The 18,772-nt window shown below is 42.9% G+C and overlaps 1 protein-coding gene across 12 annotated transcripts in view; it reads left to right on the forward strand.

Annotated features, from left to right (window-relative positions):
* Msra (methionine sulfoxide reductase A) overlaps nt 1-18,772 on the forward strand; it is a 476,622-nt gene that overhangs the window by 185,138 nt on the left and 272,712 nt on the right. Inside the window, exon 1 of one of the 12 annotated variants that reach the window (XM_045130920.1) lies at nt 8,865-8,973. The exons of the other annotated variants lie outside the window; for them this stretch is intronic. Coding sequence (XP_044986855.1) covers nt 8,958-8,973 — 16 coding nt within the window. The 5' untranslated portion in view covers nt 8,865-8,957. Of the gene's footprint in view, nt 1-8,864; nt 8,974-18,772 lie in introns of those variants that run through there. 12 annotated transcript variants of the gene reach the window in all.

Raw genomic sequence — 18,772 nt, forward strand, 5'->3', positions numbered from 1 at the left:
AAGCCCCAGTGGTTTCCCTGTATCCTTCCCCCCACCCCGCCGCAGGACTGGGGCTACAGGCATGCACCTGGCTTTTTACGTGGGCGCTAAGGATCAAACTTGGGCTCCCATGCTTGCATGGCAGGAGCTCTTACCTTTGGAGCCATCTGCCTTTGTAAAACTCTTCCCTGGAAGCCCAGGCCTGGATACAAAGGCATGGTTCTCTTCCTACTGACTAGAGCTAAGGACAATGTATCACCAGGGGAGTCAGAGCCCAGGCTGGTATAGGTGGCATTGAGGGTTGGGCATAGATGGTGTTGGTTGATGGGGGGGTTGGTTTCCTTATTGCTCTCCTACACAGGTGGTCTTTGGAATTATTCTCCTTTTCTTCATGTTCCCACTAGACATTTCTGGACTCCAAAGCTCTTTACAGGAAGCAAGAGGGATCAGTTTCTTGCCTGTAGGAACAATAAGCCTTCCTTCTGGGTGTGGGAGCTATGCCTACTATGTTATATATAGTCATACCCTCAGAAGACCCCTCTCTCCAGGCTTGGGGGACATGGTGTAGCTTGTGTTGGGTTCTAGGGTGTTTAGTATTTTTAAATATATTTTTGTTTTTTTTATTTATTTATTTGAGAGAGAGGGGTGGGGAATAGCACGCCAGGGCCTCCAGCCACTGCAAATGAACTCCAGATGCGTGCACCCCCTTGTCCATCTGGCTAACGTGGGTCCTGGGGAATGGAGCCTCGAACTGGGGTCCTTAGGCTCCACAGGCAAGCACTTAACCACTAAGCCATCTCTCCAGCCATTTAATATTTTTAAAATACTTCCTTGACCTGTGCTTTTAGAAAGTGACATTTTAAAACATGGTAGCCTCTTGGAAACGACAATAGGGTCCTTTAGTTTTGCCAGGTGTTCTTAAGTGTAGCAGGGCCATTTCTTTCACCAGATCCACCTGACTACCCTAGCAGGCAGGGAGGACAGGCCAGACCCTGTCTGATGGGTGGGGTGACCTAGAGTCAGAAGTGTTCAGTGGTATACCAGATGACAAAGCTGTTGGTTCTGTGACTAAATAACACCGTGCAACCAGGATTCATACCCATGTCTTCCCATTTCAAAGCTAATGTTCAAATTGAACAGAAAACAGCCTGGTTTTATCATCTACACTGTGACAGAAGAGGAAGCCAGAAAGTGAATGCAAGGAAGGAAACAAGTGATGCTGAATAAAACATGAGAGTAAAGTTTGCAAATGTAGTCCTATGATCTCGAGACTGGCTCTTAACTGTCCTTTCCTTGCGCCTGCAGCTTTTGGTAAATATTCTCAACATTTGCCACAAAATCCTCTATCTTAGGGCTAAAGGGCTGCCATGACCTTCAGTAAAGCCCCTGCTGGTGGCATCTCTGGGGATGACTCTACTCTCAGTGACAATTGGTGTTGCCCACACAGCTGGCTGAAGGGCTGGTTTGTCCGCAGGCATCATAATCAGGGTGTGGCAGGCATTAGAATCCATTACCGATTTTACCTGAAGTTCCAGGAATTTCATTTAGTTCTCACTTAGCAGCTGGATGATGCTACAGCTGTGAATCTAGCGTTTCCTCCCCCAAAGCTTAAGCACAGGGACAAGCAGGTCAGATGACTTGTAGACAGAGATGAGGCAGAAAACCTATTTCTGCCTCAGAATACATGCTCTGAAGGCACCATCGGGGCATTCATTAGACCGGTGGTCACAATTTAACTCCGGGTAACTGTTAGCAGGACAAGGAATAGTCATGGGTGTCTTTGCAAATCTTGAAGACAGATGTGAGCAGAGAAGGGAGCAAAATAACAGAGGGAGCATGAAGAACAGATTTGATGGTCAGTTTAAGATCTGGCCCCTGAAGGCCCTTTCCACTGAGCTACCAGGGATGCTTTTCCCCGAATCCCAGACCACAGGCAGAACCACGTTCACTCACCCCCTGTACCTCAGAGCCCTGTGTTTCTATGGAAACATAGTCATCATTCAAGGCTGAGCCTTGAGCCTTGATGCTTGGACCAAGTACTTTCTTGTGGCCCATCGCCACACAGTCTTCACATTGGCTCTGTAAACATTGTGCATGTTATTCCCCGTCATTTCTTTTCAAGATAAAGACACTGAAGCTGAGCAGGGCGATGTGACTTGCTGAAAGGCAAAGTCCTGGTGGGGACAGGAGCCCAGCAGAGCTTCATCTCCGTGCCTCCACTCCGGCCACATCACACTACCCTTGACTCTGTCTCATGCTGCTCACTGGTGACACAGGTCTGCGTTGCTGTTGCCACAGGGTGAGCCTATTTGAATTGTGTGCTTCTCGCCTTTATCATGTTGCTCTGCCCTACGGGGACTTTTCCTGAAAGAGCCCTCCCCCAGCATCACATTCTCATCATCTTCTCATGCTGCTCTAGGACGGGGCTGGCAAACGATTTCGATCAAGGTCCAGATGGTAAATATTTTAGGCTTTGCAGGCCATACGGTCCCTGTCACAGCTCCTCACGTCTGCCATTGTAGACTAAGGCAGCCATAGACAATATATAAATGAATGAGTGTGGCTGAGCTCCAATAAAACTTTATTTAATGACACTTGAATTCGAATCTCCTAGGATTTGCATGTGTCAAGAACCATTTTTCTTCCTGATTGTTTTCTTAGCTCATGGGCCATAACAAAAGCAGGAGGGTGACCAGATTGGGCTAGGCATGGTTTAGGCAACTCCTGTTTTAGAACTGACCAGGCTGTGACCTGTGGGTAATATTGTCACTGCTTTTGGAAGCACTTATGATTTAAAACTTCAAGTGCAGGTGAAATTGGTCACCTAGAAGGGTTTCGGGCAGCTGTGCCTGGGATGTGACTGGTTTGGGACGTGATACCAGTGGATGGCTGCCTCTGCGGGAAAGCAGGTCAGCCCCACTGGGCTGGTATTGTCTCTCCATTGAAAACGTTAGATTTAAATCCTGTATGCCATTTATCTTTGAGCTCTGTATACAGAGAAAGGTCTTGCTTTGGTTTCTGTAAAATACAAGGCTTAGATCTTTTTGTGTGAGCTGTCACCAGGCATTCTGAGGGTTGATCCTGTAAATTCATGCTTTTGAGTGTTGGCAGAGGGATGGCTTTTGTTTCTGAACAATTTCATGGAGCGTTCTTTTCAATCAGGACTTACATCAAGTTTCAACTTTAGCTCTACTTTTCAACTCTACTGGGTTTGAAAAACATGGTCTCTGCCATTATGCCACAGAGGACTGCTTTAGAGCCCCTCCGCCATGTAAGAACTCCAGAAAAGGGTATGGTCAGTTGCTGGTCCTTTCCTCGTGACCATGGGGTTGGCATGGCTGAGTCTCCTTCTGCATTAGCTCACCAGGTAACCCACAGTGACCTGATGAGACTTGGCTAGTGATTTCTGGATGTTCTTGAAGGGTTTTCTTTGTACCCATTTTTGGGTGTACATTGGGGTTAACAACTTTCATAAAATATTACTACTTGTAATATTTGGAAAAATAACAACATGTTTGTTGCTTTTTTCATTGCTGGAACAATATACTTCACAAGGTATTTTAAAAGGATTTATTTTAGCTTACAGTGCACTATGGGGAAAGCATGGCAATGGTCTTGGCCATTCCAGCAGCTCCTGGTGGTTGTGTTTGTGGGAGGAGCATGAGGGAATTTGCTTATGCTATGGAGGATCAGGAAGAAGAGAGAGATAATTAGTTCAGGGCAGAAGCAAAGCTGACCTACAACCCTTAAGTCTGGTGATTCCTTTTGCCCATGTCTGCCAACTAGCCTCTGCAACCAACCAAAACAGTGCCAACATCTGGGGACCAACTGTTCAAACACATTAATTAGTCTGTGAGGACATGTAACATTCAAATGATAGCACATAGAAAAAGAAATGGAAGCACTTGGGAGGCAGAGGTAGGAGGAATGCCATGAGTTTGAGGCCACCCTGAGACTACATACCTAGTGAATTCCACGTCAGCCTGAGCTAGAGCAAGACCCTGCCTCAAAAAACAAAAAACAAAAAAAGAAAGAAAAAGAAATGGAGACTCATAAGGAGCTTGGTTTTCATTAGTCCCCAGGCCAGCTTTCACCCTTTGATTCCTACCTTGCCATGTGCTAGGGGCCTCACTAGGAATGCCTCACCTAAGAGTTTATATCAGGGTCTGACTTATATAGTTACCCCTCAAAAATACCGCCCCATAGCCCAAACAAACATTTATTTCATATATTCCTTTACAAACTAGGGCATGGTACTCTGAGGAAAAAAAAAAATCTACTGTAATAAAGGGGTATGACTTCTTTGTCATTATTCCTCCCCAGAATGTTTTGATTCTTTTAAGCTTTGCTAGTAAGCAATGGTTGTTTGCTGTTTTTGTCTTTACATTAAGCTTAGAAGCTCCTCTAACATCGTGTTCCCTGTCAGCTTGGATTTATGCTCTGGTTATTTTCTATGCAGAGGTAATTCTGTAGTGGTTCCATTGTGCTAAAGAGATTGGACTTTCACGCATCCTATGAAATGATTGCCCTTGTGGACTACAGTCTCAGGGAATTTAATTTGAATGAATGGGAGAGCATCATGGAACTTTAAAAGTTATGCTGTGGGGGCTGGAGAGATGGCTTAACAGTTAAGGCATTTGCCTGCAAAGCCAAAGGACCCATGCAAGCCAGATTCACAAGGTGGCACATGCGACTGGAATTCATTTGCAGTGGCTGAAGCCCCTGGCGTGCCCATTCTCTCTCTGTTTCCTGTCTGTCTGTCTCTCTCTCTCTCTCTCTCTCTCTCATTGCCTCTTTCTCTTCTCTCTCTCTCAAATAATTTTTTTTGTTTAGTTTTATTTATTTATTTAAGAATGACAGACAGAGAGAGAAAGGGGAAGAGAGAGAGAACCAGCTAACCAGGGCCTCCAGCCACTGCAAACAAACTCCAGACGCATGTGCTACTTCATACATCTGGTTTATGTGGGTCGTGGGGAATGGAGCTGCAAACCAGGGTTCTTAGGCTTCATAGGCAAGTGCTTAGCCACTAAGCCATCTCTCCAGCCCTCAAATAACAATAAATTTTAAAATCTTTTAAAAATGTTATGCTGTGGCAAAGAAAATCTTTCTAATAGGCTTTACAAGCTTTGGGTATTTATAATCTTATGTTTTAAGCAATTAGGGAATATTTAGAATTTCTCACAAGATTAAAAACTACTTTAAAAATGGTTTAAGACCCTATAGAAATTGTAAAAGTAGGACAGAGGTCCAATGTACCTTTCAGCCAGCTCCCTCCAATGGTGTCATTATAATCTTACCATAGTGCATTGAGAAAGCAGAAAAATCACACTGGTGTAGTACTCTTAAGTATAGACTTCATTTGGACTTCACTAGATACAGCATGCACTTTATTTGTGGTGTATGGTTCTATGATATTTTATTACCCATGTGCCTTTGTATGAGCCTCACCATAATAAGAGTACAGCGCTGTTCATCATTCCAAAAAAACTCCCTCAGCATTGCTTTATAGCAGTCACTCTCCTTTATAGCAGTTATTCCTTTCCTAAGGTTTGAAAATAGTGTAGGTTTTGAGAAAATGATTAGTGTTTTGCATGTGTTTGTATATAGTATGTGTATTGTGTATATGAATGGTGAATACACATGAATGAGCAAATGTGTACATCCTGTACCCACACATACAGAGGCTAGAGTAGAATGTTGAGTGTCCTTTCATTGCTCTTTTCTGTTGTTTCCTTGAGATGAAATCTCTCGTTGAACTCACAGCTTCTGTTTTCAGTGAGCCTGGCTGACCAGCAAGCCCGCAGTTCTCCTGTCTCCATCCCCTACAGGTCTAGGGTTATAGGCATGCATGGCTATGCCTGGCTGGTTAGGTAGTTGGTGAAGATCAAACTTGGACCATCTTAGGTTCTTATGTCTGTATAACAAGCACTTTGACTTTCTGAGCCATATCCTAGCCACAATTTCTTTTTTTTTTTTTTCCTAGGTAAGGTCTCACTCTGGTCCAGGCTGACCTGGAATTCACTATGGAGTCTCAGGGTGGCCTCGAACTAATGGTGATCCTCCTACCTCTGCCTCCTGAGTGCTGGGATTAAAGGTGTGCGCCACCACGGCCAGCTGTTTTCTTTTTAATTGACTAGCAAGTGTTGCTTTTCAATGAATAAGACTGAAGGAATGGAGGATCATGTTCAAGCTATGAGCACTTCTGCAGTCTGTGTCAGGCATGAGGTGGGAGCTCACCTATCTTTTTGTTCCATTTCAATATCAAGTTCTCTAACATCACTGGTTGAAAAGAACATTCTTTCTTGATTGAATGCTGGAGAACCTTTGTCAAAATTTCACTCTGTATCCTGCCTTTCCACTCTACTCATTTAGAGGGCTCTCCTTGTATAAACACTACACGCTTTGGTTACTATAACTTTACAGTAAGTCTTGAAATCAGGTAGTATAATTCCTCCTATTTATATCTCAAAATTAGTTTCACTACTTTGGTTGCTTAGATTTTCTTTATAAAATTTAATATCCATTCATCATTTTGATTAAAACCCTCCCAAGCCTTTTATATGCATAATTGTAAAAGTGCAGATTATTTTGAGGGGAATTATCATTTTAAGTATGTTGATTCTTTTAGTCTATGAACATGGCACATGTTCTCACTTATATAGATCACCTTTAATTTCTCCCAACTGTGTTTTATGCTTTTCAGAGTATCAGTCTTACATATATTTTGATAAAAGTCTGTTTTAAGTATTTCATGTTATATGATGATACAATTTTTTTTTTATTAGAAAATTCACTTTCTGGGCTCAGTGGTTAAAGGGACTTGATTGCAAAGCCTGCCTGGCCCAGATTCCATTCCCTAGTACCCGAGTAAAGGCAGATGCATGAAGTGGCACATATATCTGGAGTTACTTGCAGTTGGCAAGAGGCCCTGGAGTGACCGTTACCTAATTAATATTTTGTGACCTTCATAGGCTTACTTATAAGTAGCAATAGCTTTTTGTTCCTCAGGAGTAAAAAATTATGTCTTTTGCATGGAAAAGTTTCCTTTTTAAAAATTTGATTATTTTCTTTTGCTTGCCTTTTAGAACTGAGTAGAACCCCTACCGTCATGTTGACTAGAAGTAGAGTGAGTGTATGTCTTCTTCATTTTTAATTTAAGGTTGAAACGTTAATTTTTACCATTAAATATGATACTATATGTATATTTTCTGGTAGATATCCTCTATTAAGTTCCCTTCTTAGTTGCTAAAAAATGAGGGAAGCCCAACAGACTGGCCTTTCTTTAATAAGAGAGAGTGGGTGTGAGAGAGAGAATTAGCACTCCTGGGCCTCCAGCCACTGTGATCAAACTCTGGACGTATCACCACCTTGTGTGCATGTTTGACCTTGCACATGTGTCACCTTGTGCTTTTGGCTTACATTGGATCTGGGGAGTCTAACACGGGTCCTTAGGCTTCATAGGCAAGTGCCTTAACTGCCAAGCCATCTCTCCAGCACACTTTTTTTAATTCATAAAATATAGGGCTTGGAAGATGGCTTGGCCACTTGCCTTGTAAACATCAGGACCTGAGTTCAGCTCTCAGCACCCATGTAAAAATGCTGGGTGTGGTGATATGTGTCTATAGCCTAGCACAGGGGAGGCAGAGACAAGAGGATCCCTGGGTCTCACTGTCTAGCCAGTACTGAATAATCAGTGAGTTCCAGGCCAATGAGAGATACTGTCTCAAAAAAGATGAATAGAATACAATGTAACTGACACTTGGAAGTTGTCCTTTAGTCTCCTACATGTGTGTACACACATGAACATATACACCCATATACGCAATGTGCCCAAAGATGCATGAACACACCCACCCACAGATATCTGCAGAATTGTGTCAAATACTTTTTAAAATACTGTATTTTTATTTATTTAATTTACTGAGAAAGAGAGAGAGAGATAGAGAGAAAGAGAAAGAGAGAGAAAGAGAGAGAGAGAAAGAGAGAGAGAGAGAGAGAGAGAGAGAGAGAGAGAGAGAGAGGGGGCAAGCGCCAGGCCTCCAGCTACTGCAAATGAACTCCAGATGCATATGCCCCCTTGTGTATCTGGCTAACGTGAGTCCTGGGGAGTCGAACCTGGGTCCTTTGGCTTTGCAGGCAAGTGCCTTAACCACTAAGCCATCCCTCCATCCCCCAAATACTTTTTAAATATCTGTGGAAATGCTCAGGTACCTTTCTAGTCTATTATAGCATGATAACATATTTATTAGCTTTCTGAATGTTAAATGACTACATGCCTTGGATCAACCCTACTTGTCTACAATTAATATCCCTTAAATATGTCTCCAGATTCAAAACCATTAAAGGATTTTTGTGCTTAGCTCATGAGGAAGAGTTATCTGTAGTTTTCTTGGGTTTAGTATCAGGTTTATAGTATCAGGGTAGTCTAGGACTTATAAGATGAGCTGAGAAAAATTCCTTCCCCTCTTTTTTGAATGTGTTTACATAGAATTGGCATCGTCTCTTCTAAAAATATATCCAGAATTTCCTAGAGAAGAGATACAGACCTGAGGTTTTCTATGTCAAATTTAGTATTTCTTATATTACTTTTGATAATCTGCATCTTTGACAGTGTCATTCATTCATTTGATACTGCTTGGTTCTAGTTGTTTCTTTTTGTGTAAGCTTTGAGATAAACAACAGTTTCTTTAGTGTGTCTCATTTCACATGGTCATGGTGCAAAGTGTTCTCATAGAGGCCACACTGATGTACATAGTCTCTCCTGCCATTTCTCACAGGGCAAAAGTCAACAGTGTGGGCATGAGGGCCTCCAAAAGAATGTGCCCAACTGTGGACCCTGATCATAGTCCCCATCTTCACAGTGTTAAGCATTCCACAGAGGCCCGGAGCCCCGAGCTTCCCAGGCCTGTGCTGCTCCTGTCCATGGCTGGTGTCCAGAACCTCTGCAGACATTCTAAGGCCTCCTGTCCCCTCCAGAGATGTCCTACTACACAGGTATAGTGGTATCACCTGTTGCTGATTGCCTGCCTTCAAGGGTTTGTCAACTTGACAGCCTAGCATCTTCAGAATAGCCCTGGCTAGAGACCCTCTCCAGCAGGTCTGAATCCTTTCCATTCCTGTTCTCTGGACTCTCCCTCAGCCAGGATAACGATACCTAGTTTCTTTAGACCATATAGTGACTCTTTTCATCGTTAGTATTCTGGATGTGAGACTTCCACTGTTAGCATGCTGAGGGGTTTCTAGCTCCTAATTGGACCCAGGCAGTTATGCAAAAACTTCTTGTAAGCATTGTTGGAGTTTAGACTTTGGTTATCTGTTTTTGTTCTAATTTTCAGTCAAGAAGAGTGGGAGCCATTGCTGTGTATTCAACTGACACCTCTGTATGTATTTTTAATTGGGGCTTAACTAAAAGGAAGGAGAGGAAGAGCAGAGTGTGCTGGGCAATAAGTCTGCAAGCTGTGCCAGGAACCCGTATCCCAACATCATCAAAGCGATCAGCTCTGGCTTCAGTCCTCCAGGGTTTCATGACAGTGAGCAGGCAGATTCTGTTGAGATATTTTGAGCACAAGATACAGGATCCACTATGTTGCTGCTTAGGAGACAAGTACTAGGGCCTTAAGCTACTTATGTGTGAAATATCCAGGCTAGCAAATGACCTGTTTTAATGTCAACCACAATTAAGATGTCCAGGCTTATTTTTATTCTCCAATACAAGAGGTGAAAAGCCTATATCTTAGAGGAATCACAATGAATAGAAATAACTCAACCATCTTTATACTTTCATCTAATCAAAGGGGAAAAAAAAAACTCCCAAATTCTACGAAACAACCAGTCAACCAAACAAAACTCCACCAACATACAGAAAAGTCTTTGTATCATAGCTAGGCCTTTGGCATGAATTTAAATTTAGCTTCCCTGGGAATTTTGGAAAAAAACATTTTTCTTCATTGTTTTTGTAAGCCCCATGAAGCAGAGATATAACTTCCTCAAACAAAACAGCAGGAAACATAGCTAGCAATCCCCTGGATAATGCAAATGAATTAAAATTGCCAAAATTATTGTAAAAGTGCTAAAAGCCTTGCTTTGATATTTCACACGCTATCCCTAGACTTTGGTAGTTCAGAAGTGCCTGCATTAGCAATGCCAACACGCTGGGGAGCATGTTTGTGAGAAAAAAATAAATTACATGTAGAGCGTCTCCAACTTAGAAATGGGTCATGTTCCAGGGGTTGATGTGAAAGTCGGACTGGAAATATATATAGTACTTTTTGCTTGGAGAAATTCATATGGTTTGCTTTCTTGGCTTATATCATTACTTTGTCTTTGCAAATGTATTTTTCATTATTAGAATTGATTATTATGTTAATTTTCTATGGCTGTGAATCCATTGTTCCAAAACTTACAACTTAAAACATCCATCACTGATGATCTCATAGTTTGTGGCCTAACTGGGTTAGGTTTCCTCGAGGTTGCTATGAATAGGTAGGTCAGCTGCTCCACATCTTCTGAGTCTTGCCCGTGTGGCCATTGGCAGGCATTATTGTGTCTTTATAGGGCTGCCTCATGATATGGTGGTGGTTTCCCCCCAGTATGAACCAAGAGAACAAGACAGTTACAACTTGCTCTTAGAATGGGCTGCCTATCACTCTCATTGTGTTCTGTCCATCAGTGGTGAATCACTAAGTCAGTCAGCACTCAAGGGGAAATGAAACCAATGCCCATTCCTTTTTTTGTTAATTTTTAAGTCCATATATATATATGGAGAGAGAGAACTTCTATACTTACAGAAAACAACCATGATATTTCCCTACCCCCTTTCCTCTTCATAACTATGCTCTCCATCATATTCTCATATCCCCTCCCTCTCTCCACTAGTCTCTTTTAATTTGATGCCATCATCTATTTCTTCTATTATGTGTAGGTATTGCTAGGCACTGTGAGGTCTTGGATATTGAGGCCAATTTCTGTCTGGACCCTTCCTTTGGTTCTAACATTCTTTCCACCACCTCTTCTGCAATGGACCCTGAGCCTTGGAGGGTGTGAGGTGTTTCAGTGCTGGACACTCCTCCGTCAGTTCTTCTCAGCCCTATGTTGCCTTTTGGGTCATCCCAGTGGTCACTGCCATCTAAAAAGGTAAGCTTCTCTAACCAGAAGTGGAAGTAACATCAATATATGAATATGAACGCTAAGAGTAGTGCTTTTAGGGCAGTTTGGTGAGAATAATATATGCATTTATCCAGACAAGAGCAAGCTTTATACCCCTAAGGCTCATAAGCTCCCCTGCCACAGGCTTTTGCTTAGGTTTTCAGTACCAGGCATGTATTCACCCCCATAGAGCAGGCCTTCAGTCCAATTAAAGAGCAGTTGGTTTCCCACGGAGCAGACATGACACTATTGTACCCGTTCAGTCATTTGGCCTGTCTGGCCAAACTTGAGGCTTGCAATGTCCACTGTTTTCACCACTCATGACTTCTGTCTCCCATAAGACTGCATACAGTGCAGCTTTTTCCAGCTTTCAGTTGGCTGGGTTACAGGGAGCAGCAGATTTTCTTCTCAGCACCAGCTTGATTTCTCAGTGACTTTGCTGTTCAGCCATGTGAGGTCTTCAGCAATAGGCTCTTATCATCTCTTTCTCATGGGAAACCAAGAGCTTTGGAATTAGCCTGTAATGTTTCGTAGGCAATAAGAACCTCCTTGGCCAACAACTCACTGGAAGATATCCCATCTCTGGCACTGAGAATTTTCTAGTAACAATGTATGGCTTCTGAATGTGCCATTATTCAAGAAAGTAGATTTTCATATGCCTTATTCAGAATATCTTGAATTTAGATTGCCCCCCCCACCATGCTTTTATAAATGTCTTCCCCTGACCTCACTTAGGCCTTTTCCCTCCCTGTAATCTGTTCTTCTACTTACATATATACAATATCTTCCCCTTAAGACCTTCCCTCTTCTCCCTCCCTTATAGCCTTTTTCTAGCCTGTGGGCCTCTGCTACTGATTTTTTGTTCCAGCTCACACACAAGTCTACACATTTGTAGCTAGGATCCACATATGAGAGAGAACCTGCGACATTTGCAAGCCCCACTTCTTGACAGAGCAGATCAGTTGTGGCTGTGTATCTGGAACTGGGGCAGGATCTGTCCTCAAGCTCACCAAGCCCTGTCCACACTAGGCCTTAAGATGACACTGTCACCTGCCTGGCACCTGGGGTATAGCTTTGTGGGAGACCCTGAACTCAGCACCCAGCTTTAGTTCTTAATAAGAAATTGGACCTCTGAATAAGAAATGTGTCATACATATGAATGGTGGCTATTCTGCTGTTGGGAGCTCCCTACTCAAGGTGGGAGGAGTCTATTTCCATAGGGCTGAGATTTCTTTCTATAGTCAGTTTAGTGGCTGGATAGCTAGGAAAGTGGAGAATGTAGCTGGCAACCCACTGGGCAGTAGGAAGAGTTGTTTAGTTGAAGCCATGCAATAGAACTTAGAATGCATTTTCTCACTGCAGCAGAATTTGATGAATGATGGCCAGTGTCCCAGAGCAGTTATATTTGAGATTCATTATAGGGGAGCAGTCCTATAGGATGTGCCACCAGGTACTCCAGCATGTTCATGGAAAATGGGTTCTGTGTCTTGGGCATCCTTCTTATAAGCCTATTTTTGAAATGTGATTCATTCCTAAGTTGGAGGCCTGCCTGTGTTATACTGACTCCTTCCCAGAAGCATGCCCTACCGTAGTTGATAATCTGAGCTATCCCTCTTTGGGGAAAGGAAAGTGGCAGAAAATAGCAATTATAGTCATTTATTTTTAGCACAAAATGCTTGAGACCTATCAAGATATAACTACACAAATAAGATTCTCCACAGGCTCTGTACTACAGGTCCTTATCTCTTAGGCTTGAGGTCATATTTATCTGCTCCATCTCTAGGACTCTGGGGTGTAAAGCAGGTTCTTCTAAAAACCATTAATCACATTTACACAGGAGAAACTTTTTGAACACTGTCAGGTATACCTCTATGGAAGCTCATAGCCTCTCACGTGGCTTATACATTTGTTCTTGCTGAGTTCTGTACTTTCACATATGGCTCTTATTTCATTCTATAATGGCCCATCCAATCATTAGGAAGTTTGTCAGGAAGTGATTCATCTCTAAACTATCCACATGTTTGCTACAGCTTGTGTGTGTGTGTGTGTGTGTGTGTGTGTGTGTGTGTGTGTGTGTGTACATATATGTATATACATACAAGGAAGGTAAGAGGTAGATTGCCTTTGGCATTCATCTTGAGTCCTTCATGCAGCTCTAGCCCAGGAACTTGTGGAAAGCCACTCACTTCCACTAACTTCTCCAAGCTTTGATATTCTGCTCTGTGTAGAAAACAAATTTAAAAAAAATCACAAGATCCTTTTGCATGTGTCTATGTGTGTTACTATGTGTATGTGTGGTATGCATATATGGATGGAGGTCAGAAGTAGATGTCGGTGGTCATTCTCAATCTCTCTCTCTCTCTGTCTTTCCATATGTAAATTTCCATAAGTGTGTGTGCATGTGTGTGTTGGTGTTTATGGGCATGCCAGGGCCTTTTGCCTATGCAAATGAATGACTGATACTTGAGTCACACTTTTACAGCTGGCTTATGCATGTGGCTTGGGAATTGAACCCAGACCAGTAGGCTTTGCAAGCAAGTGCCTTTAATTGCTGAACCATCTTCCCAGCTCCTTCACCTTACTTTTTGTGACAGGACTGTTCACTGAACCTAGAGCTCCCCCCATGATCCTCCTGTCTCCACCTCCGTAACACTGGGATTACAGACCTGAGCTGCCATGCTCAGCCTTTATGCGAGTGCTTGGAATCCAAACTTTGGTTCTCATGTTTGTATGGCAAGCACTGAGCTAGGGCTCTCTTATGTTTCTAATTTTAATTTTTTTTATATTTTATTTTTTTTATTTGAGAGAGAAAGGGGGAGGGAGAGAAGGAGAGAAAATATGGGTGTGCAAATGAACTCCAGATATATGTGCCACCTTGTGTATCTGGCTTACATGCGTCCTGGGGAATTGAACATGGGTCCTCGGGCTTTGTAGGCAAGTACCTTAACTGTAGGCAATCTCTCCAGCCTTCTCATCATATGTTTCTTGTTTCTTTCTTCTTTCTTCTTCTTCTTCTTTTTTTTTTCTTGGTTTTTCAAGGTAGGGTCTCGCTCTAGCCCAGACTGACCTGGAATTCACTATGAAGTCCCAGGGTGGCTTCAACCTCACAGTCATCCTCCTACCTCTGCCTCTTGAGTGCTGGGATTAGAGGTGTGTGCCACTATGCCTGGCTCATATGTTTCTTAATATGAATGTGTACTGAATTATCCAGATTCCTTTAATTGGCCATGAAACCAACCTGCTATCTCTCAAGGCAAGATCCTAAGAAGACATTTTCAGACCAGCCCATTTGCATGTGCTGACTCACTTATAAGAGTTGGAGATGAGATATACATATATTGTTTTCCATTAACATTTTGATCAGTTGAAGTCTAAATAGTAAAAACTAAATTTTTAAAATTTATAGAATATTGGAATTGATTTTAAAATTAGAAGTCATGAACATCTAAGATACACATTCTTATGTTATAAAGGGAAATACAAGAGTAGAAATAGAAAAGATGAGAAAAATAAGGGACAGAGAAAAGATTCAAATAGGTTCAAATCCTCCCTCTGTTCTAAAGTTAAAAAGAGGGAATCTGGAAACACTTTTTATTTCTTTAAACTTGCCCCACCCTCACTATTTTTATTTATTTATTTATTTTGGTTTTCGAGGTAGAGTCTCACTCTAGCCCAGGCTGACCTGGAATTCACTGTGTAGTCTCAGGATGGCCTTGAACTCATGGCGAGCCTCCTACCTCTGCCTCCCAAGTGCTGGGATTAAATGCATGCTCCACCTTGCCCAGCTATTTTTATTTTTATTTTTTTTAATTTTTTTTGTTTATTTATTTATTTGAGAGCGACAAACACAGAGAGAAAGACAGATAGAGGGAGAAAGAGAGAGTGGGCACGCCAGGGCTTCCAGCCACTGCAAACAAACTCCAGACACATGCGCCCCCTTGTGCATCTAGCTAACGTGGGACCTGGGGAACCGAGCCTCGAACCGGGGTCCTTAGGCTTCACAGGCAAGCTCTTAACTGCTAAGCCATCTCTCCAGCCCGCTATTTTTATTTTTAATCATATTTTAATTCTGTCTAAAGTTTGTAGTGACTGATATTCTTAAAATCCTTTCGCCTAACCAGAGGGCCATGACTATGTGGCTCTAGAGATGGAAGCAACTGTCAGGAGAAGATGCAGCCCCTTCTTTTCCTGGAGTCTCTTAGAGCACCCTAAATTCCTTGGCATCTGTAAGCGAGCAGCAGATTTGCTCTTCTGTATTCCGGGTGGGATCACCAGGGTCTGGGTCAGGGCTCATGCAATCTGAGCATGAGCCCTCCGTGGTTGCCAGCCACTCCTGCTGCTGGCCACTGTCTCTCTGCAGAGCCATCAGCCTGGGATCAGCCCCCGGGTTCTGTTCCCCAGGGGAGCAGGGATGTTGGATAGTTAAAATATCTGTTATTTCTGGTTCTGAAAAGGTAATTCGTCACATTGATCAGAGAGCAAAAGCAGTAGGCCAAGAAAGATGGCTTAGTGGTTAAGGCATTTGCCTGCAAAGCCAAAGGACCCAGATTTGATTCCTCAGGACCCATGTAAACAGATGCACAAGGTGGTACATGCATCTGGAGTTTGTTTGCAGTGACTGGAGGCCCTGAGGCGCCCATTCTCTCTGTCTACCTCTCTCTCTCAAATAAATAAACTGTAAAAAAACAACAACAAAAAAGCAATAGGAGACTTAAAATATTTTTTGGGGTTTGGTTTTGTCTTAACCAAATTGCAGTATAAGTATTTTCCTTTACTTTTATCCCCCAATATAATTTCCTCATTGTATATATGGGTGATTTTTTTTTTTTTTCAAGTTAGGGTCTCACTGTAGCTGAGGCTGACTTGGAATTCATTATGTAGTCTCAGGATGGCCTCAAACTCACAGCAATCCACTATCCTCTGCCTCCCAAGTTCTGGGATTAAAGGCATGCACCACACACCCGACACAGGATGCTTCTTTCAATCAGAATTGGTGCCAATCTCTTTAGATACAAGCCTATATTAATATGTGTACATAAGCAAAGAATTTATTTTCTCTGGTTGAAGCTGTTATTTGGCAAACTTTGCTAATGTTCCATCTCTTTATCAGTATTTCATTCTTCTTAGAATCTTTTCTGTCCTTCTGACCTCAACGACTACACAATGATTTAAGAAATCAGATGCCTGTTTTTTAGTAGAGGCCAGCCTGAGCAAAGCTGACCTTGTGTTCAAATCCACAATGACTTCTCTTTCTTTCTTTCTTTCTTTCTTTCTTTCTTTCTTTCTTTCTTTCTTTCTTTCTTTCTTTCTTTCTTTTTTTTTGTTTTTTTGAGGTAGGGTCTCACTGTGGTCCAGGCTGACCTGGAATTAACTCTGTAGTCTCAGGGTGGCCTTGAACTCATGGCGATCCTCCTACCTCTGCCTCCCAAGTGCTGGGATTAAAGGCATGCGCCACCACGCCCGGCTTGACTTCTCTTTCTTAAAATCCAACCTGTCTTTTTCTCAATGCAAAAGGAGAATTAAGACGATTTTTCTGTGCGTTTTGGACAATACATTCCATGCTTCACTTTCAATTAGGAGCCTCCACCAAGAAATAAAGTCCAAATTCTTTTTTCCATTGGAGAATACTAGTCCCAGAGCCCACAGAGCTACCTTGAGGCATAGCAGACCTGCTTACAGTCCATTAGGATGGTGAGAGGAGGCGGTGTTCCCCAGGAACAGATTGTGGGGGAAGGGCTGGGGCAGGCAGGCTCAGGTGAGCACCAGGCCAACTGGCCACCTATATCACTGTCAGAGGGATGGGGTGGGGGTGGGGAGTTGCCGGACCACCGCTGCTCAGCTGCTGACTGACAGCCGGCAGCACCCTGTGAAGCCATGTGCTTGCTATCTGTCTAAGGCTGCAGGACTGTTCACAGGAAGGAAGGGAAGAGCAAGCAGTCTATGCCATGGAACCTTGGTAGAGCAGTGACCTAACCTCTTCTGCACATTGCCCTGTGGAACTATTTGGGAAAGCAGATTTCAGAGGGTACTGGAAATGCATGGGCAGGTGCCAAGCAGGTGATGTGCCTAGTTGAGAAACTGTCTCTGTGGTCCATAACATGCCTAGGATTTGGCTAAGCTGCAGAAGGCTTTTTTTTTTTTTTATTTTTTTTTGAGGCAGGATCTTATTCTAGCCTCAGATTGACCTGGAACTCACTCTGTAGTCCAGGCTGGCCTCAAATGCATATGTCCTCCTACTTCAGCTTCTCAAGTGCTGAGATTAAAAGGTATGTGCCCCCACAGCCAGCTCTGAGGCCATTTTATTTATTTTTATTTTTTCTTTATTTTTATTTATTTAGTTGAGAGAGAGAGGCAGAGAGAGGGAGGGAGAGAATGGGCATGCCAGGGCCTCCAGCCACTGTAAACGAACTCCATGCGCATGCGCCCCCTTGTGCATCTGGCTTGTGTGGGTCCTGGGGAATTGAACCAAGGTCCTTTTAATAAGGTTGCCCTGGCATCCATGATGCTTGGAATAAAGGGAAAGATTTTACTTCCCGCATGTGCCAGAGATGTAAAGCAACACAAACCAGCAAAGCTTGGCCCCTAGTCTTTGAGCAGAGATGCTGCTTTCAAAACAATAACAGCAGGATTTCACTGTGATTCTTCACAGATATGTTTAACAGTCATGTTAACAATTGGAGCTATGGGGGCTCAGTTGGTAGAGTGCTTACCTATCTTCCCCAAAGTCCTGGGTTCAATCCCTAACACCACATAAAATCACACGTGGTGGTGTGTGCCTATAATACCACACTTAGCAGGAAGTTCGGGAGTTCAAGGTTATCCTCAGAACATTGTGAATTCAATACCAACCTGGGATACATGAACCCTTGTCTCAAAACAGAAACAAACAAAAACAAAAAGCCCTCTATACTGTGCTTTAACATCAATATATTAGCATAAAAGAGATTCATTGACTTTCTCAAGTATCTCAGTATTTTCAACTGTGCTATTTACAAGGATTAGTTAAGTGCATCATGCTGAAATATACATTCTTAATCTATAACTTTTATTTTAAATGTCACTTTTACTTTAAGATTATCTGATTTTTGATTACTCATTAGGAAATACTTATGTCAATGGGGAAGAATTTCATAAAAATTAGGTAGAAAATTCCCGTCAATTAATATAATTTTACAGATGCATGTTAGATGTGGTTCTTAAATGTAGTGACTGATGAAATTATTACAGAAGTGAAAATGGAAGTCTTTATATGAAGTGAACGATGGTGGAGTGCTTCTGCTGGGGCACGGTGTAGGCCAGGAGCCAGGCTGGCTGGGGATGGGGGCAGAGCAGGTGCCGGAAGAGCAGCCGGGAGCTCTGGGCACAGAAGCTGGGTGCATAGATCTGAGGAACAGGGGGCAGTCCCAAGAGGGATTGGCTGTGCAGACTGGTGAAGGACAAAGAAAGGGAGATGCTGCATCTTTCTCCGGATGTCATCAGCATGAAGCCAGTGACTGGCACAGAACCGGTGACCCGTACATTTCCCAAGTCATGTGTCCAGAAGCTGGCTCCCTGTGCCTTGAGTAACCTGGGCAGCTGCATGCTCCCAGTCCCCCGTGGCACCCTTCTGTGTCCTTCCCATACACACACCTGGCTCTTAACTTTATTA

Source organism: Jaculus jaculus, chromosome 12 (assembly GCF_020740685.1).
Source record: "Jaculus jaculus isolate mJacJac1 chromosome 12, mJacJac1.mat.Y.cur, whole genome shotgun sequence".
NCBI classification, from domain to species: domain Eukaryota; kingdom Metazoa; phylum Chordata; class Mammalia; order Rodentia; family Dipodidae; genus Jaculus; species Jaculus jaculus.